Below are 21,758 nucleotides of genomic sequence, written 5' to 3'. Positions count from 1 at the left end.
GCCAAAAGAGAAGAAAATTGATTTTTATTGACTGAAAAGCAGCCAATTAAAAGCTGAATGCATAGACTAAGGAGCAACTTCAGATTTTTTTTTTATACATCAACAAATCTCAAGATTAACTTGATCTAAGACTATTGTTGACATCTACAGGTCAACATGACCAGGTAAGAATTGTTACCACGTGATAAAAAAAGGGCTAGTCTGATACGTATGTCAGCTGCACCCTCTTAAATCATCTTTAAGCCTGAAATGCAGTCGACTTCTCTAACCTGTTTGTTGCGCTGGCTGAGGCAGTTGTTGACTGCGCTGAGAGTTGTAAGGAACCTGGGAAAGAGGCCGGTACTGTTGGTTGGAGCTTTGGTACTGCCCAGGGGGGTAATAAGAGACAGGGATCTGCAGAAACAGAAAAGGACAAAATAATTCAGTTAACCTCAATTCCAAAACTGGCAACTTGCTATTATCCTGCATCCATAAAGCCAAGGCATCGCAACACATTTTTACAAATGTGGTACACTCAGGACACTCAAGGATGTATACATATCCAGATTACAGTAGCTGAGAGATTGTGTACATGATGAACAAGATTATCAAAGTCTGTTTTATTATACAGAGGACAATAGGTAGTTGAGAGTGAGATAAGAGGCAGTATTTTAACCAAGAGGTTCTAATGAAATTCCAATTTAGAAGTTTAAACGACTGGCCTAACCATGCCAGACAAGCACTTTCAAGTCATGAAGAAAACATTTAGACCCCAAAATAAAGCTCCCTCTACTCTGCCTCAACAATATGCCTTGGTCCAAATGTCAAATGAGCACTTACATTTGCACCAAAGCACATTGTTACATTATGTACAACAGCTGTTTATGTTCTACCTGTGATTGCCAATTTAGTGTCAATTGGTGTTGAATTGAGCAATTTCAGCTGTGGGCCCATGTCCACCAGGAATGGGATTGAGACTGCCAAAGATGCCTCTCAGGTTCTGCAAGTCTTGGTTTCCACTCTCAAGTCCCAGTGGTACAATTTCTTGCTCTGCTGAAGAGAAGGCTGATCTTTTTGACTCACTTTTGACAAACGATAATCGCAATGATCTTAGGAAAGAACTCTCCATCATTCTACGTGTTGGAGAATTTTCTGAGCTTTGCTAATTATTACTTAACTTTGTAGAAGCAGAAAAGCAGGACACAGCTTGTAGCTAATCTAACCACAACCAACGGTCATAAATTGTAGACAGAGCAGCTAACCACAATCAGACATTACGGCCAGATATGGTGTCTGGAGTGGGCATTAAATTAAGGAACTAGCTTGTTATTGTTGAAACTGATGTTTTGCTGACCTCGGACCCTGCATGGTGCACTGTTACGTAGGCAGTCTTGTGGGTGCTTATCTAATTGTGAAACTGTTAGCTCTGCTTCTTTTATACTATATAAGTCCACGGCGATCTGTAGCTCTTGGGGGGAGCAGCACTGGACCGCCTTTAGGTAAGGTGTGCTCTCCCATGATATCATGCAATAAAGTGTTTGTTCTCAACGTCTGAGTCCGGAGAATTTGTTCAAGAATTGGGCACAATCTGGATTTTCTTCAACACTACGTAACCATTATCATCAACTATTATGCCTGTTAGGTTTATCTGATCCCTTCCATCTGGTTCAACAAGACTGCTCCCTGGGTCAAAATGTGCGTCTCCAAGTGTACCTCTGTCCCATGCCATTACTTTACTCTCCCTTATCCCCACTCCAGCTTTCCTTGGATATTTGCTCTTGTTCACCCTATCCCAAATATATTCCCAACACCCTTCTACCAACCTTATTGGTTCCAACATTAGTACTTTCTGGAGTTATAGAAGTTACAACCTTGCAAATTATTCATCATTGCTCCAGGTTTTTGCAGAACTCTCTTCTCACTTAACAACTTACACTTTATATGTAGCACTTTTAACATAGTAAGAAGTCCTAAGGTATCAAACAGTGACTCCCATAGGTTAAGCTTGTACCACGATCTAGAAACTGCACCTTCCTCATACTCCATAATCACAGACTTGCAATCCAAGGTAGTAACAATTATTCCCAATGCAAGTCTCACAGTGCCAAACTCTGAAATGTTGATATTTGGCACACAGACCAGAGGTTTACAGACTAAAGCTACTGAAGGATAGTGAAAGTTCAGAGTAAGTATGTTCCCTTAAAGGAAAAGGGTGGAACTAACAAATCCAGAACACCCTGAATGTCAAGGGGCTTAAAGGAGAGGATAAAGAAAAAAAGGAAGCTTATGACATACCGAGGGCTCAATACCTGCAGAAAACCTAGAGGAGCATAAAAAGTGTAGGGGTAAAATGAAAAAGAAAATTAGGAAAGCAAAGAGAGGACATGAAAAAATGTTGGCAAGTAAAGTCAAGGAAAACCCAACGATTTTTTTATAAATACATAATGAGCAAGAGGATAACTAAAGAAAAAATAGGGCCTATTAGGGACCATAAGGGTAACCTGTGTGTGGAGGATATTGACATGGTTCTTAATGAATACTTTGTGTCTGTTTTCACAAAAGACAATGCAATCAGGGAGGAGGAGTGTGAAATATTAGATGAAATTAACAGTGAGAGAGGAAGTATTAAGGGGTTTAATATCTTTGAAAGTGGATAAATCCCCAGGCCTAGACGAAATGTATCCTAGGCTCAGGGAAGCAAGGGAAGAAATAACGGAGGTTCTGACCATCATTTTCCAATCCTCTCTGGCTATAGGTGTGGTGCCAGAGAACTGCAGGACAGCTCACATTGTACCATTGTTTAAAAATGGAGAAAGGGATAGACTGAGTAATTACAGTCCAGCCAACCTAACCTCGGTGGTGGGAAAATTATTGGGAAGAAATTCAGAGGGACAGGATAAATTTTCATTTAGAAAGGCATGGAATAATCAAAGACAGTTAGCATAGATTTGTTAAGGGAGGGTCGTGTCTGATGAACATGCTTGAATTTTTTGAGGAGCTAACAAGGAGGGTCGATGAGGGCAGTGCATTTGATATAGTCGAAATGGATTTTAGCAAGGCTTTTGATGAGATCTCCCATGGTAGACTGGTCATGAAAGTAAAAGCCTTAAGTGGCAAGTTGGATCCAAAATTGGCTCAGAGGCAGGAAGCAAAGGGTAATGGTCGATGGGTGTTTTTGTGGCTGAAGGACCGTTTCCAACGGGGTTCTGCAGGGCTCAGTACTAGGCCCCTTTCTTTTGGCATCATAGATCAATGATTTGGACTTGAATGTAGGGGGTATGATTAAGAGGTTTGTAAACGATACAGAAATTGGCTGTGTGGTTGATAATGAAGAAGAAAACTGTAGACTGCAGGAAGATGTCAATGGACTAGTCAGGTGGGTGGAACAGTGGCAAATGGAGTTCAATCCAGAGAAGTGAGGTAATGCATTTGGGGAAGGCTAACAAGACAAGGGATTACACAATAAATGGTAGGATACTGAGAAGTGTAGAGAAAACGAGGGAACTTGGAGTGCATGTTCACAAATCCCTGAAGGTGGCTGGACAGGTAGATAAGGTGGTCAAGAAGGCGTATGGAATACTTGCCTTTATTAGCTGAGGAACTGAATATAAGAGCAGGGAGGTTATGCTGGAACTGTATACAACACCAGTTAGGCCACAGCTGGAGTGCTGTGTACAGTTCTGGTCACCACAGTATAGGAAAGATGTGATTGCGCCAGAGAGGGTACAGAGGAGATTTACAAGGCTGTTGTCTGAACTGGAGAATTTTAGTTCAGAGGAAAGATTGGAACAGAGGAGGTGGAGGGGAGACCTAATTGAAGTGTATAAAATTATGAGGGATCTAAATAGAGTGGATAGGAAGGCCCTATTCCCCTTGATTGAGGGTTCCATAACTAGGGGTCATAGATTTAGTGTAAGAGGTTTAGAAGGGATTAGAAGGGAGGTTTTTTCACCCAGAGGGTGATGGGGATCTGGAACTCATTGCCTGAAAGGGTGGCAGAGGCAGAAACCCTCATAACATTTAAAAGATACTTGGATATGCACTTGAAGTGCCGTAAACTACAAGGCTACGGACCAAGAGCTGGAATGTGCGATTCAGCTGGATTGCTCCTTGTCAGCCTGCGTGGACACGATGGGCCGAATGGCCTCCTTCCGTTCTGTACATTTCAATGATTCTATGAACTTTAAACAGTAATATGAAGCACAAAAGTTGCCAAATGTGGAAAGTACAATATATGTCCATGGTGAAAAAGTTCACAATGGGTCAATTGTCCTTCCTAAAAACTTCAAAGAATATTCAAAGTCTGTAACTTCAATAGCTCTGTTTCTGGACAATAAACTCAGCATATTTTGATCTTGTCCTGTTCACTCCCAAACAAGGCCTGCATCTAAAATGTCTTGAATGATTCAAGCAATCATTTTTTCAAAGAGCCCCTGTGTAGTTTTAAATTTGCATTGCAATAACTTTTGGCCCCATGATCTCCTTGTGCAATTGCAAACATTCAAATTCACATGACGGATTAAACTATTTGTTTCACTTCAAAGGTGCAATGCTGCTAAACAAATCAAGAAAACTTCATACTGGTCACCTTAAATGTTTTCATCTAATTCACAATCAACAGTAGGATTTTGAAACAGCCATTCCCACTGGTGATCTTGTGCACCTCCAGAATTCTCTTGAACTTTTTTTTTGTGTCTCTTGGACATCTTGGCGAATCATCTGTCATTACATTAGACATCTCCAAAGCCTTCAACAGGTTCTGGCACTAATTATCATCACATGCCACCACCAGCCCCCCGCCCCCACCATCTCGAGCTCTTTCACTCATCAAACCTAGCCAATCCTTGCTGATAATTCCACTCTATGTTCACAATTTGCTTCAGATTGCACACCTGCTGTGCTCACAACTTCCTGTCCTTCCAAGTCCAACAGCTCAATCACGACAACTCCTGAACAAGGCAATGGACTTTTTTTTTCCATTCTTAAAAAATACAGGACTCGGCTAAGTTTACCAAATAAGTAGATAAAGATGGGGAATGTCGTCGATCAAAATACTAGCGGATTATAGACCCGATTTCGCATGACAGGCAAAATTGCACTTGCGCTGGTAGCTTGCAATAGGAGTCCCTTTCCCCAATATGAATGGCCTACAGGCACAAGAAAAGCTTGCCTACAGAGCTAGACTTACACCACTCTTGGGCAGGAGTGCAAAATCCAGTGGGGCAGAAGTTTCTTAAAGGGCCGCCAATCCCCATGAAAGGGGAAGTTGTTGTGGTGGACGAAAAATGGTTTAATTATTTACAATGACAAAACAGTGCCCTGTGAACAGCATGGCTCCACTTTGATGCTGTGCACCAAAAGGCAGTGGGTCCTATTTGAGGTTTAGGACATTAAAAGCAGGTGTTAGCTGCATGGAGGGAAGTTGATGATCGAGTTAATCCAGGCCCCTTGCATTTAGCCGCAAATAAGGATGAAGTTTGCTCGCAGCAAGGTGAACGTAAATGCACTCCTCACTTTTGCACACATTTCTTGTGGGGCCCATCATCCATTGTACACTTGCTCTGGAATAGCATTTGAAGCACTGAGCACAACCATTGCTCTTTTACACACACGGCATAGCACAATTCTCTTAAAGGCAGCAAAGAACCATAAACAAATGATGAGACATCCAGGTCGAGGTACTTCTCTGCTGTTAGAGGATTTCTTAGCAGCATCAGCAGCCATAGATGCAAAGGATAGCCTGATCTGCTAAGAGTCATCCAGCCAGTGTTTGTTTATGGTCATATAATGCAGGCGCCATGGAATGCTGTGTGATGAAGCCAACATGGCTGCCGCCTATATAACAGTAAGTGATGTGCATGATAGTGTTTCTATGGTCAAGCATCATTGAACATGAATTGAATGCAAATTCATGAAGGCCAGGGGGGTTATGAAGAATTCTCATGCTCACGTGGATATATGCATGGTACTGCACTCAAGAGAACCCTGCGACCCAGTGAAAGCTCTCTGCTCTGATTGTGGAGGTATTGTAGGTCACAAACATAACATTTTGGCATTTGCTTGTACGTGTGTCCACTGCAGATCACCTGATATCTCCTGGGGGTGGCCTACAACGATCTGGCAGCATGAAAGCTTCACCTCTGCAAGGAGGTACCATCTTTGATTCAGCCGATGTCACAATTCTATGGCAGCCGTCTTGGAAGCAGAAGTGAAGACGACAAATCTCCTCTGACACAGCCAGATATGTATGGAGTTTTCTAATGCTGGTCCTGGGCTAATGACAGGTGACAGTCCGGACCACAGATAACACTTCAGGGGCCATAGCAGTTGCATCAATTGGCCCTCATGCACTCCTCTCTTTTGTCTTAATTTTGGTGTGTTTAGATTACCCAAAGGTAATCTCGTTGTATGGTGTGATTTAAATGACAGCAGCAACTAAAAATAAAGAAAAATACCGGCAAGGGAAACAAACTGAATGACAGAGGGCTGCCCAACAAAATGCAGCAAAAGGGAATAAATTGTTTTTTAAAAACTTGACCTGGAACAAAAAAAGCTCTATTCTGCTTTAAGAGACCTATGTGAGCAGGCCAGCTGCCAGGACAGCCCTGCGCCTACTTGTTATGAGCAGAGCTGGCACCTGAGGAAGAGCCATGCCCAAAGATATATGAAGTTCAGCGTGGAACCACTATTGAGGTGATTTTATTAAAATGAGTTTGCATGCAGTTTTTGCCTCTAAATCACCCATCAGAAAATCAAGCAGCCGTAAATCAGTCATGTGAATTTGTGCTTCTGACTTTAAAAAAATCATTCTGGGTGTATGGGTATCATTGGCAAGACCAACATTTACTGCCCATTCCTACTTGCCCTTGAGGTGGTGATGGTGGGCTGCTTTCTTGAACAGCTGCAGTCCATGTGGCGTAGGTACACCCACAGTGCTATCATGGCAGGACTTCCAGGATTTTGACCAAGCAATGATTAAGGAACAGTGATATATTTCCAAGTCAGGATGGTGTGTGGCTTGGAGGGGAACTTGCAGGTGCTGGTGTTCCCATGCGTCTGCTGCCCTTGTTCTTCTAGGTGGTAGAGGTTACTGGGTTTGAGAGGTGCTGTCGGAAATCTTTCCAAAGAGTTTCCAACCTGCCCCTGCTGCCTGCGAGACTCTGCAAATTTAGGACTTATATGCCAAACTTTATTGCTGCTCTGAAAATGGAACAAATAATGAAAGATGTAAGAAAAAAGTATTTTTTTGTGTTTCTTACAACCTTTTTAAAAGTTATTAGTAACAAAAATGTGCATCATTCTACAGCTGCAGTCAAGTGGGCACTTTATTCCAGTCAGTTTAAGGGAAAATTTGAAAATATCAACACAGAACACTAAACTTTCTGTCAGAGAGTGGTGGGTGTAGCAGCCATTGGCAGGTATATCACAGTGGAGGAGAAGAGGGCAGCCAAGGATATAGAATGATACACAAATCCCCACAGGTAAGACAGTCAGCAAACTGGGCATGATGAAGGAACAGTACATAAGGAGCCTCAGGGTCACCATGAACACTGAAGGAGATGTGTTACCTGGTTCATAGGGACAGTCAGTCATTTGCACTGCATTATCAGCAACAGCAAAAGTCACCGTTGCCATGAACTGTACTAACACAAGGGCCTTCCTGGCACCCACAAGGTAATCTCAGGATTGAGCCACTTTCGCTTTTTTTTTTTGCCTGTCGGTCACTTTTTTGCCTCAGCCTCCTTGTGCACTGTTCCTCCACTGTGCCCAGGTTGCTGATGCTTTTGTACCTTCTTAAAGCTGTGTCCTATTCTATGCCTTTTCTGCACAATGAAGAATTGCAGACTACAAAATATATTAAGAGTGAATTAACTTTATTCCATCATGTGGTGTTACACTGTTTAATGTGTTCATTTAATGCCTTTGCCTTGTATGTTGTGAAATTCTGAAGGCAGGTTGTGCATGTACCATATTAATAAATGTTCTCCCAGTTGAGTGGCACTGGTGGGTGGCTGCATAACCAACTGTTGAGCTGCAGGAGATACAGAAGGCCCATCAACCATATCTGCAACTAACTTTTCTTGGCCTGCATCACTGCCAGGGCCCCTCTACTGCTATAGTAGCTGCAGAATCAATGCTTTCACTTGTGCAGGATTGCAGAAAGGTTCAGAATTACCGCTGACATGAATACAAATAATCTGCTCCTGTAGTAGCCTCCACACGGCACTGCTGGAGGGCTTCTCCCTATGATGCCTGCCCATCTGTCTGAGCATAGATCAGTGGGCATTTATAGGGTGTATGAATCCCTCTCTCATGACTGCTTTTAACCAGACTCCAAGCTTATCAAAACAGGCCTGACTGCATTTTGGGGCTGTTCTGAGAGATGAGTGAGCATTCATGACAGATGTTTCTACTGTGCATACTGTAGATGAGGCCTCCAATTCAGATGCAGCTCACATGCTCCTTGATAAACTGTAGTCATGGAACAAGTTATATGCACATCATTCAGGCAGGAGATGGCAGCGCATATCTGGGTGTTGAACTCAGGCACACTACTCAGATGATCTACTAATAAAATATGGTTCGAGTGGTATACCAGTCTCTGTGCAAAAGCAGGCCCACTAAGGTGTGAATCTCTATGCAATTTGGGAGGGGCATGCAATGTCCTGGGCCTTTGCCCTGTACCAGCTGCCCCTCATTACCCTTCCCTTAGTGACTCGACTTGTGTTTTCTTAATATAACAAACTACTTCTGCGTACTGTGCGCATTTGTGCTGGTGCCTGATTCAAGTAGAGATGTTGATGGTTGTTACTCGGTGAGTGGTGCTCTCCAGTTTCAGCTGTAGGGCGAGTAGATTCTTCTTGCTCTGTGAAGAGAACACATGGTGCATTATGAGGATATTAACACATTTACATTGGGTAGTACAAGATCATCACAGTCCTATTATGCATTTGCACAGAATCACTGTATGTGGATATCAGAAATATCTCAATACATGGTACATACCACAAGATCTGTATCCTCCTCCAATCTCCACAAACCCATGCCTTCCAGCTTGTCCTGCTAAACAGAACTACAACAGTTTACTCATAAGGAATGAGATGTTTGATGTCTGGGTCTCTTGCCACTATCCATTGTATGCAAGTGTAACCTTTAAAATTAAGAGCATTGGGGAGTGCAACAGGGTGTTTAGAAACATGGAAATTTCTTTTGGTTATCTATCTTAGTATCTCCTTATGTGGCTCGATGTCAAACTTTTGTTTTATATAACGCCGCTGTGAAGTGCCTTGAAACATTTTACAACATTAAAGGCGCTATATAAATGCAAGTTGTTGCTTTCAACATTGGTGCTATGCTGCACTATGGGTTTGGCCCTTCACCTTGGCTTCTCAATTTAAAAGCTCACTCTGCATAGAACCCTTATGTGCAGCAGACACAGGAGACTTTCATTCCACCATCTTGGGTTGGATTTAAACCCAGATCCCAGAGGTAAATAGCCATGTTATAACCAAAAAATGCACCACCCAGTCACCTATCAAGATAGTTTAAAAAAACTGTGAACAAGTTGAGTTTGATGGAGGTGGCAAGTGAAAGCACCATAATGATGACAGCATATAATAAATAGCTTTGCCACAACATAGGCCTCGATTTTAACTCTCCCTGGTGAAAATGAAGTTTTCCCACCCCAATCTGACCAACTGCAATTTTAAATTGCAGGCAGCATGGTCACCTGCCCAAAGCCAGCAGGGTCCTCTTTAAATATGTAGATCAGGCTTTGATGACATAATTGGGGCCTGATCTGCCATTTTAACCTTAAACCTGAACAAGGAAAAGCAGTGGTGGCTTTCTTCTCAGGCCAAGCCTGCTGGGAACTGGATTAAGGGCCAGAAGAGGCCCAGAAAGTTAAGTTAAAAAAGTTTTTCTTCTGGGCCAGGAGAAACAGCAGTGACCATGAGCTTTGGGTGATTATTTGGCCTGATAGAGTATCACAGCCAGTCCATTTTTGTTCTCATTCAATTATCCATATGCATGCATTTTCCAGCAGCAGGCACAGAACAAAATCAGGGGCAGGAACTGTGGCTGATTTTCGTCTCTCCAGTCCAGAGTAACTTGAGGCTAATTGTAGCAACATCACTGCAGCCAAGATCAACAACTGAAGAATGGACCTCAGACCTTCTTGGTCGGTGCAGCTGCAGTACCACCTTAGGCAATACATTTACTCAGAGCCACCGGGAAGCTCTATTTGACGTTTACTATACTGTAATATATATTATTGCAAATCAATTCAGGTATGTGCCCAATAATTTGCTCTCATATGTCAAACACCAGAGATGTGTGATATGAAAAAATACCTGCTGGGGAGGCTGTATGTAACCCTGAGGCTGAAGCACCTGCTGAGCTGTGGGATGTCCAGATGTTGAGTAAGGAGGTGCAGAGAGAGACTGCCCTGGCGAAGCTATGATGTAGCCAGGCTGCTGGGATATCACTGGAGCTTGAAATACAGCAGAGGTAGTCTCGGGAGCTTCGGCGGAACCTTGGCGGCTGAGGCTCATCTGTCCAAACTGGTTGCCAAGATCTTCAGGCTAGTTTGCGTATAAAAATAGAATTACCCAAATTTCATCTTCGCAACTCAAACAATAGATCTGAATAAGTAAACTCTTGCACAGAAATCTATTTTCCAATTTATGCTGATCCCCTTAATTTTGTACAAAGTATACACAATGATTGAGACACTGAGATAGAGTTTATTGTTATTGACAAATGATACATGAATAATAAAGGTCATGCTAAGAGGGATAAGCTATATATCCTGCTGTTCCCACGTTTATATATTCAGTTTAAACAAACACAAATTCAGTTTTTGGAGTGTTTTTTTAAGCGCTAGAATAATTGAATACTGAAGACAAAGAAAGGGAAGGTGTAGTCCACAGAATCAGAGAATTTTACCATACAGGAGGCCATTCAGCCCTTCATGCCCGTGCTGGCTCTCCAGAAGAGCTATCATTCCTTTGACTCCATTCCTTTGCCCCATCCACATACCCTTTTTACATTCTCATTTTCAAATATTTATTCACTTCCCTTATAGAAGCTCTTGTGGATTCTGCTTCCAATGCAGCTTCTAGTTAGAGTTGTTCAAACATAGAATACCTATTAAAAAATGTCCTAACGTCTCCCCTTGTTCTTTTGGTGATGACCTTACATTTATGTCCTCTGGTTAACTGACTCACCAAATAGTTTTTTTCTCAATTTATCTCATCAAAACCCTTCGTTATTTTGAACGTCCTATCCGATCTCCTCTTCACCTTAGCATTTCAACTGAAAAGAGCCACAGTTTCTTTGGTCTCTCCACATATCTTAAAGCCTTTCATCCCTGGTATCATAGCAAATCTCATCTGCACCTACTCAAAGATCTTGATATCTGTCCTATAGTAGGGCACCCAAAACTAGACAGAAAACACCTGGAATTTACATAAGGGTTCTCCCGATGTCCTGCCGTAACTTTGACAGAAACTCCAGAGAACCAGCGTAAGTGACTAAAAACAGCTGTTTACACTGACTCTCCAGTAGTTTCTGAAGCTACAAGAGATCACGAGAACCATATAGAAATTCTCCCTCAATAATCTAACTGCATCCTAATCAAACCAATGATTTGTATAAATTTAGCAGTACCGCTTTGTTTTCGTAATTACTCCATTTATAAATCCTTGGATCACACATGTGCATGTGTGTTTTTAAAGCTTTATCAACTTGTTATTTCACTTTTATAGATTTTTGCATATAAACCTTGCAGTATCTCCTATTCCTTTTAACGTTTTACCATTTAGTGCAGGTGTTCTCTTATTCTTCCTCCCAAAATGTCCTTATTTAAACATGAATGTTGCAAGTGTTGGTGTCTCAGTTGACCTTGCAACTGTGACTTGTATGCTATGCAACCAAGATGCAGATATTTTGTGCAGAACTCCCATTATGTGTTGATATAAAAGGGGACAACACTCCTCATATCGCTCAGAGAGCCCTGTACAATAAGTTACCCAACATACAAACTCATCTGCATTCCTCAAAATGATCTACATCTTTCATACAATATAGGAGTAAAGCTCAGCTTGATAGCCTGTGGGGAAATCATGTGCTGAGAACACACATGAAAACGTTACAATGATGTTGCAGTAGGATGCATGCGCCTTCTACTTGTAGCACTAGCATCAGTCCACTAATTCATTCAAAGAACAAGGAGGAACCAACAAGGAAATGGATGCAAGTGCCCTCTGCTTGTTGATATATAGGACTGACAATAATGTTGTTAGACGACAACAACTTCCATTGACATAGCACCTTTAATATAGAAAAACGTCCCAAGTTAGAGCCAAGGAGGTGGTTGAGCAGATTGACACCTGCAGTAGTATACCTCCCAAATATGGGAAAGGCTGTTACAAGACACTGTCTTGTCGTATTCTCCTGTGACCACCACACAAGGTGCAAAGCACAGTTGATTTTTACTGATTCGGAAATGTGAACTCTGCATGGAGACCACTGTTAAGCTGCACCAATCTGTCAGGCATTAGAATTACAAAGATAGCTACTGCCATTAGGTCAAATACTCAAATAATTTTTCATTGGGATTTATGGCCCTTCCTGCAACGAGGATATCAGCTCTCTGACTATAGTGATATGATGGCAGAAAACCTTCCACTGGGTAGTTGGAAGTAATGCCAAGAACCTTAGATCTTGTCTAGGACTTCCAATAATTGACTATGAATCCCTGCTCTTCATGAGCGTACTGGGCACATGGCTTTGCTGAGCCAATTGTCCAGGTACAGATGTTACATCCTGACATAATACAGCCATGGAGACTCTTTGCTGGCGCCTGCAGTCCAATCTAGGGTTACACACGAATAATTTGCACGTTTCCCTAAAACCTCGTAATCATGGTTCACAGCAATATGGCAACAAGGAACTGTAGAAAAGCTGCCTGGCATGATTGGAGAGATTTGGAAAAAGGGCTCTACTCCATAGCCAGGGACCCTTGAAGTTAGTACATTTAGGCTTTGTACAATCCGCGCATTAAATGTGTATTAAATGCGTATTTAAAGCTTTGGTCCAATAGTGCTTCGTCATGCAGCTCATCACTATCTTCCTTCTCTCCTCTTTCTGCCTGTGCTCCCACCATTCCACCCCCCCCCCACCACCCCCTCAGGGGAACTCTGCTCTCAGATGTCCATAAGCTCTAAGGTGGCGCCTTGGGTCTCCACTGGCTGAGGAACTCTGGTTTGTCCTGTTGTATAAGGGATTATCCCTATTACTGATTATAGCCATGGTAAACTCCCTAAATCTCTTCTGGTGGGAGGATATTTACATTTTATTTTACACTAAGAAGATATGATAGCTTAGCCTGGCCCTTTCGAAAAGCAATTTAAAAGCCATGGAGCTGAAATCTCTTGAACAGGGATAGTCTGCAGGGAACACAATTATGTTAGGCCATCAGGGATCCATTATAGTTTGTTCTCAGTTTACATGAAAATCAGTGCTAGTCACTGTCAATGATGCCACTGTGCCAATATTCATTTGGTGGTGGTGGTGAATTCCGGCTATCGAGTCACATAACACTTTCAGTACCACTTGGTTCCGGAGTCTCCTTGGTGGCACCTGAAGCTGGCAAATGTCTGGTTTCAAATGATGTTGAAATCATGCCAACAATTAGTGCTGATATTCAGTGATATCCAACTGGGCACGGCTGCATTTCTTAGGCTGACTGTGCTTGCTTAATTTGTTCCGGATAATGTGGAAAACAGTGCAGCCATTCCTTAGGTACACTTTATGAATTGGCCTCAACTTTGGCAAGCTGTGCATTGCACTTAGGTGACGAGCACTATGTGTAAGTGTCAGTAATCGTGAATTTGACAGTGCATTGCAGTGTATAAAGGGATAAAAATGTCTTAGGTGGTAGCACATAGGGCAAAGTATTGAAAGCTGTCCATTATACGCCCCATTCTAGAGTCAGTTCTATTGACATCAATGGAACAAAATTCCCGGGCAGGGTGTATAACCGACAGCCAGATCAATATCAACCACATAAGATGAATTTCTTTGGCAGCAAATGGTGCAGACATAAAAAGAATGTTGGAAATACTCTGGCAGAATCAGAGGAGAATGAAACAGAGTTAACAACTCAGATCGAAGACCTTTCAAAAAAAAATATTAAATCTCTTTCTTTCTCTCTACAGATGCTGTCATGTATTTCCAGCATTTTCTATTTTTAATTCCGATTTCTAGCATTTGGAATATTTTGCTCTCGTGATAGTGCAGACATGTTGACGTTAACTATAGAAGCTTCATCTGCAGGCAGTGCATTGCATAGGTCAGTACTGAAAGGTGTGCAACACAACCACAGCCTAACTGGAACGCATTGTGCTGAATGTAAAATTCTAACTTGTGCCGAAGTCTTGTCTGTTTGTGTTTGCTTTGCCTTATTTGAATTACATAGTGCAGTCATTGGTTCACTAATCTTGACAGGGTGGATGTGGAAAGGATGTTTCTTCTTGTGGGAGAATCTAGAACTAGGGGGCACTGTTTAAAAGCAAGAGGTCACCCATTTAAGACAGCGATGAGGAGAATCTTTTTTCTCTGAGGGTCGAGTGTCTTTGGAACTCTTCCTCAAAAGGCGGTGGAAGCAGAGTCTTTGAATATTTTTAAGGCAGAGGTAGATAAGAAAGGGGGTGAAAGGTTATGATAGAATTCTTCATCAAAATGGAGAGTGACATAGTTGATTCTGAGACTAGGGTCCTGAATCTTAGTAAAGGAAACTACGAAGCTATGAGGCGCGGGTTGGCTATGATGGATTGGAAAACGTTACTTAAAGGGACGACAGTGGAAAGGCAATGGCAAACATTCAAAGAGCACATGGATGAACTGCAACAATTGTTTATCCCTGTTTGGCGCAAAAGTAAAACGGGAAAGGTAGCCAAACCATGGCTTACAAGGGAAATTAGAGATAGCATTAGATCCAAGGAAGAGGCATATAAATTTGCCAGAAAAAACAAGAGACATGAGGATTGGCAGCAGTTTAGAATTCAGCAAAGGAGGACCAAGGGATTGATTAAGAAAGGGAAAATAGTACGAGAGCAAGCTTGCAGGGAACATAAAAACTGACTGTAAAAGTTTCTATACGTATGTGAAGAGAAAAAGATTAATGAAGACAAATGTAGGTCACTTACAGTCAGAAACGGGAATTTATTATAGGGAACAAAGAAATGGCTGACCAACTAAATGCATTCTTTGGTTCTGTCTGCACAAATGAGGACACAACTATCATACCAGAAATGTTGGGGAACACATGGTTTAGTGAGAGAGAAGAACTGAAGGAAATCAGTATTGGTAGAGAAATGGTGTTGGGGAAATTGATGGGACTGAAGGCCGATAAATCCCTAGGGCCTGATGGTCTGCATCCCAGAGTACTTAAGGAAGTGGCCCTAGAAATAGTGGATGCATTGGTGGTCATCTTCCAAGATTCTATAGACTCTGGAACAGTTCCTACAGATTGGAGGGTAGCTAATGTAATCCCACTATTTAAAAACAGAGGTAGAGAGAAAGCAGGGAATCACAGACCAGTCAGCCTGACGTCAGTAGTGGGGAAAATTCTAGAGTCAATCATCAAAGATTTTATAGCAAAGCACTTGGAGAACAGTGGTAGAATCTGAGAGTCAGTATGGATTTACGAAGGGGAAATCATGCTTGACAAATCTACTCGAATTCTTCAAGGAAGTACCTAATAGAGTTGATGAGGGGGAGCCAGTGGATGTGGTTTATTTGGACTTTCAGAAGGCTTTCGACAAAGTCCCACATAAGAGATCAGCATGTAAAATTAAAGCGCATGGGATTGGGGGTAGTGTATTGCGATGGATAGAAAATTGGTTGGCAGGCAGGAAACAAAGAGTAGGGATAAATGGGTCTTTTTCAGAATGGCAGTGACGAGTGGGGTACCGCAGGGATCAGTGCTAGGACCCCGGCTATTCACAATATATATTAATGATTTAGATGAGGGAACTAAATGTAATATCTCCAAATTTGCAGACGACACAAAACTAGGTGGGAGGGTGAGTTGCGAGGAGGATGCAGAGAGGCTTCAGAGTGATTTGGACAAGTTGAGTGAGTGGGCTAATGCATGGCAGATGCAGTATAATGTGGATAAATGTGAGGTTATCCACTTTGATAGAAAAAACAGGAAGGCAGATTATCTGAACGGCTATAAACTGAGAAAGGGGAATATGCAACGAGACCTGGGTGTTCTCGCACACCAGTCGCTGAAGCTAAGCATGCAGGTGCAACAGGCGGTAAAAAAGGCAAATGGTATGTTGGCCTTCATAGCGACAGGATTCGAGTACAGGAGCAGGGATGTCTTGCTGCAATTATACAGGGCCTTGGTGAGGCCACACCTGGAATATTGTGTGCAGTTTAGGTCTCCTTATCTGAGGAAGGATGTTCTTGCAATAGAGGGAGTGCAGCGAAGGTTTACCAGACTGATTCCTGGGATGGTGGGACTGACGTATGAGGAGAGATTGAGTCGGTGAGGATTATATTTTACTGGAGTTCAGAAGAGTGAGGGGGGATCTCATAGAAACCTATAAAATTCTAACAGAACTTAACAGGGTAGATGCAGGAAGGATGTTCCCGATGGTGGGGGAGTCCAGAACCAGGGGTCATAGTGTAAGGATACGGGGTAAACCTTTCAGGACTGAGATGAGGATAAATTACTTCACCCAGGGAGTGGTGAGCCTGTGGAATTCGCTACCACAGAAAGCAGTTGAGGCCAAAACATTGTATGTTTTCAAGGAGTTAGATATAGCTCTTGGGTCTAAAGGGATCAAAGGAAATGGGGCGAAAGCGGGAACAGGTTACTGAGTTGGATGATCAGCCATGATCATAATGAATGGCGGAGCAGGCTCGAAGGGCCGAATGGCCTATTCCTGCTCCTATTTTCTGTGTCTATGTTATTGGGGGTAGGCAGGAATGTGGACTTAAGGTTATAATCAGATCTTGTTGAATGGCGGAGCAGGCCTGAGGGGCCGAGTGGCCTACTCCTGCTCCTAATTTGTATGTTCGTAGGTAATACCAGCAACAATGCACAACATATTTGTTATAACGTTGGTTTTTTATTGTATTGCAGGTTATTAAAATTAAGCGGTTGACTTGTCCATTTCCTACTGGACAGAGGAATGTCATCTGAATCCATTAAGTGCTCATTTAGATCCTGGCCAGTATGAGAACATAAGATTTGCTTCTCTAACATCTGCCTATTCAAATCTAACCCCACTGACAGACTGGAGACTTACCCAATCTTTAACTGTCCGAATCAATAAACAGAGAACCTTTAACTGGGCAGAAATGAACTGGTGCAATGAAGCAGGTCCTGGGTCTTTATAGGATGCAAGAATAGGAGACCACTTTCAGCGCCACCTATCTGCAATGCCATTACAACATTTTCAAATCTATGCTCAGCATGTGGTTTCTCCAGACCCTAGCAAGCTAGATTATACTAGTGCATGCGGCATGTGAAATGAAGCAGCTATAAACTATGTGATAAGGAATGATCCACACTTGAAACACTTCACATTCTGTAACAATTCAGCAGGATACAGCTCCCCTCAATCTGGATTATGTGAAATCTGCTGCAACAAGTGGTTAGTGTGATAACATTTGCTGTAGAACAGTGTTAATAAATTGGCCAACAGCTGTGAAGAAGCACTCCCAATGGCTCACCAAGTTTATCTAGTAAGCAGCAGGAAGGTGCCAGGTTTTTCCCTTGTCTATGCCGAGTTAGTTGATCATAGCCGAGTGGAGATAGAGTCGCTATAATACACCTCTGAACCTCGAATTGGAAGAAGAAACATCGCCCATAACTCCTGCTCCTAGTCTAGTGTGCCCTGCTGGAAGTGCACAAGTATGGCCTTTGGCTGAGGATGGGATTGAGATATCCCCCAAGAGAATTACTTATATTTTCTGAAAATAAAGAGTGTCACAGCCTGTAAAAATTCTACTAATGGGTACATAATGCAGAGAAGGAACTACAGGAAACCACTGAATCATAATTACGTTATAGTCATAAGATCACCCCCCACCTCTGCCTCCCCAAAATGTGTTTACCACAATTTTCAGGTTTGGAGTTAGTTTTCTTGATGGACATCAATATTATTCACTCATTCTGTTTTAAATATCACTGAGTTCATTTTTGTCAAATATACTATAATGTTGAGAACTTTGATTCATGCTTCTGACTCTCGTCTTGGAGATACAATTGTGCTCAACTTTTAGTACAGTAAGTTACGTAAAGATTGCAGCCCTTGTGTCAATAACCAGTCCCACCATTGTGGAACTCCAACTCCAAAAACTATCAGTGGCACAGGATGGTTCTTAGAATGACCCCCTCACACGTGCAGAATCAGTGGGTTGAACCTAATAGCACAACTCGTGCTGCCAAAGTTGATGAGTGATTGCATCAAATTTAAGTTAGAGCTGTACTCTTTATGAAGTGCCTGTTAACAATAAGTGATGCAGCTGCACGCTCTGCACAGAGGCTAATTACAACGCTAGATCCTCCCTTTCTGTAAACTATTAAGTATTCTCATTGGAATACACAGTATTGCACACTTAATATAAATAAACTTTTTCTTTGTTTACCGAGGTGAGGGATATTAATAACAGGGAGTAGACCATGTTCACTGTAGTACCGTTAGATGCAGAGGAAACCTCCCTCAACTTTGCTCCAACAATATCCCTCAGCTCCAACCTCAAAACAGTGCTCCTTACCTCCCAAGTGTGATATATTCTATTCCCAGACCAGGCATGCTATGGTCTCTGGGAGTAAGTTGAGTGCCAATCAGGGACAATCTGTGCTGTGGAAATTGGAAAGAGTGCCAAAACCCATTTCATATAAAACTCATTCCTGCAGAATTACATTATGCTTGAAGACCCAGCTCCCAAAGATGCTTTCCACTGCTATAAGAACTCTCCATGTGCCCTTTTTGGAATTAATATTAGCCGTTGAGAAATGATCTGGAGTCAAACAAATAATCAGAATATGCTGGCTATCAAAGTGCAAACTTTGCACACTGGCATGATAAATTCATTAGTTTCTTCCTCTTTGTACATAGAGAAGAGGAATGTTAATGCTATACACAGCTCCCGGTGTCACTCCCACGCCCACGAGGTATAGCACAGCTACACAAAGAGTAAAGTTCTTTCTACTCTGCGCCTCCTATTGCACTACTTTCCATTTTTCACAATGATCGTCCTCATGCTCAGGTAAGGCTGCAATTTAGTACCAAATGTGGTACAGTTGAGTTGTGTAGGCAGGATTGAGACTGCCCAAACTCACTTCACATAGGACTCTTACAGCCAAACAGAGGATACTTTTATCCCATCAGTCTAGGCTGGATGTGAACCCTGACCCAGGTTGTAAAGGTGAAAGGCCAACGTCTCATCCAGTTCCCTGTAATAACAGTTTCACAATACATGACCTACCTTTTATATTTGGGTTTGTCTTCAAAAGTAAAAACATACGGAATGATCTCACTCCTGCAAGTGGTTCGTCAGGTTTACTTTTACTCATCCGACAATCTGGTAAGCACTTCAGTGACTGAATGAGACCATGTTAAACAAACGGTACTGCCATCAACCAGCCAACTTTATGTGGGTCACCTGATTGATATTTACTGAATTCAGGGCACTAGCACAGCAAATCAGTTTGAAACATAGCTAATTTGGAATTTTTTTTTTTTATTCGTTCAGGGGATGTGGATGTCACTGACTAGGCCAGCATTTATTGTCCATCCCTAATTGCCCTTGAGAAGGTGGTGGTGTTCTGACTTCTTAAACTGCTGCAGTCCCTGGGGAGTATGTACACCCACAGTGCTGTTAGGAAGGGAGTTCTAGGATTTTGACCCAGCGACAGTGAAAGAACGGCGACATAGTTCCAGGTCAGGATGATGTGTGGCTTGGAAGGGAACTTGCAAGTGGTGGCATTCCCATGCTTCTACTGCTTCTAGGTGCTAGAGGTTGCGGGTTTGGAAGATGCTGTCTAAGGAGCCTTGGTGAGCTGCTACAGTGCATCTTATAGATGGTACACACTGCTGCCAATGTGCGCCTGTGGTGGAGGAAGTGAATGTTGAAGGTGGTGGATGGCGTGCCAATCAAGCGCGCAACTTTGTCCTGGATGGTGTCGAGCTTCCATAGTGTTGTTGGAGCTGCATTCATCCAGAAAACTGGAGAGTATTTCATCACACTCCTGAACATCCCCACTTCTGACCTTATGATTGAAGGAAGGTCATTGATGAAGCAGCTGAAGATGGTTGGGCCCAGGACACTACCCTGAGGAACTCCTGCAGTGATGTCCTGGGACTGAGATGATTGACCTCCAACAACCACAACCATCTTCCTTTGTGCTAGGTATGACTCCAACCAGCAGAAAGTTTTCCCCGATTCCCATTGACTCCAGTTTTGCTAGGGTTCCTTGATGTCATACTTGGTCAAATGCTGTCTTGATGTCAAGGGCAGTCACTCTCATCTCACTTCTGGAGTTCAGCTCTTTTGTCCATATTTGGACCAAGGCTGTAATGAGATCAGGAGCTGAGTGGCCCTGGCGGAACCTAAACTGAACAGGTTATTGCTGAGCAAATGCCGCTTGATAGCACTATTGACAACCCTTCCATCACTTTGCTGATGATCGGGAGTAGACTGATGGGACAGTAATTGGCCAGGTTGGATTTTGTCCTGCTTTTTGTGCACAGGACATATCTGGGCAATTTTCCACATTGCCAGCTAGATGCCAGTGTTGTAGCTGTACTGGAACAGCTTTGCTAGGGGTGCAGCTAGTTCTGGAGCACAAGTACAATGTGCCAATAATGTGGTGTATAGATAATGTTTTCCTTCTGAGCAGCATTTGCCTGTTCCTGATCAACCTGTCAACCCTCAGGAAAGTATAATTTCTCAACTTTTAGTTTTGAATTTTGTGCATGCTATGTATTAAATGCATCCACAGGGTTCCACAGTACAATTATGCATTTCCCCAACAATGATAAGCCCTCATGTCGGAGGCATGATTCTGAAAGATGTCCACAACCACTTTGTTTGCTTGAATCACTTAGTCTGCTTTATGTTTTGCATGCGACTTTATTCTGAAATGCATTTTTATACGTTTAAGTAACAATTTGATTGATGACTTTGAGGAACTGAAAAATACTGTCCATTACAGTTAAGAGAAAAGTTGGTGTAAAATCACCACAGAAGACAGGCATGCAAAACTCTATACAGGGTTAATGACTTCAATGCACAAAACTCCCCTTCTCTCTCCGCTTTTGAGGAAGTTGATTCATGTTAAGTTACAATCCATGACCTCACCTAAGTGGCTATCTTTGTGTAAGACTACACAATGAATGTTGGAAGGCCAATTGATGGAGCGGTGAATGGGAGTGGGGCAGCCGTTACATCCAATTCTATCTTCACTGAACAGCCACACACTTTTCAACAGGAGTTACTGGATAATAAATCCAGGGCAGGAAACCTGGCTGATTTTTTTTTCTCTTCCAAGCTTCGGGATGTTGAAGCTATTTCTAGCACCTCCACAGCTGCCCTGGTTGAGATCAGCTAATTTAGCACAGAGCAGGAATTGAACCCGAGATCTTCCTTGTCTATGTGGTTCAGTACAATAGTGGTAAGTACATTTATCCACTGTGCCAGTGGGACACTGCTATCTGAATTATAAAGTCAGAATTACTGGTAAACTCTTT

At 42.5% G+C, this 21,758-nt stretch overlaps 1 protein-coding gene across 11 annotated transcripts in view; it reads right to left on the bottom strand.

The window, feature by feature from the left end:
* Positions 1-21,758, bottom strand: part of LOC137358555 (R3H domain-containing protein 2) — a 226,811-nt gene that overhangs the window by 40,831 nt on the left and 164,222 nt on the right. For 5 of the 11 annotated variants that reach the window (XM_068024522.1, XM_068024524.1, XM_068024526.1 and 2 more), the window contains 4 exons: positions 10,332-10,562; positions 8,986-9,052; positions 8,739-8,845; positions 270-393 (listed from right to left, as the gene is read on the bottom strand). In XM_068024522.1, coding sequence (XP_067880623.1) covers positions 270-393; positions 8,739-8,845; positions 8,986-9,052; positions 10,332-10,562 — 529 coding nt within the window. The remainder of the gene's footprint in view (positions 1-269; positions 394-8,738; positions 8,846-8,985; positions 9,053-10,331; positions 10,563-21,758) is intronic. The other 6 variants (XM_068024527.1, XM_068024529.1, XM_068024528.1 and 3 more) reach the window with 2 other exon arrangements.

This window comes from Heterodontus francisci, chromosome X (genome assembly GCF_036365525.1).
Source record: "Heterodontus francisci isolate sHetFra1 chromosome X, sHetFra1.hap1, whole genome shotgun sequence".
NCBI lineage: Eukaryota > Metazoa > Chordata > Chondrichthyes > Heterodontiformes > Heterodontidae > Heterodontus > Heterodontus francisci.
This window is presented reverse-complemented; position numbering and strand designations above follow the sequence as displayed.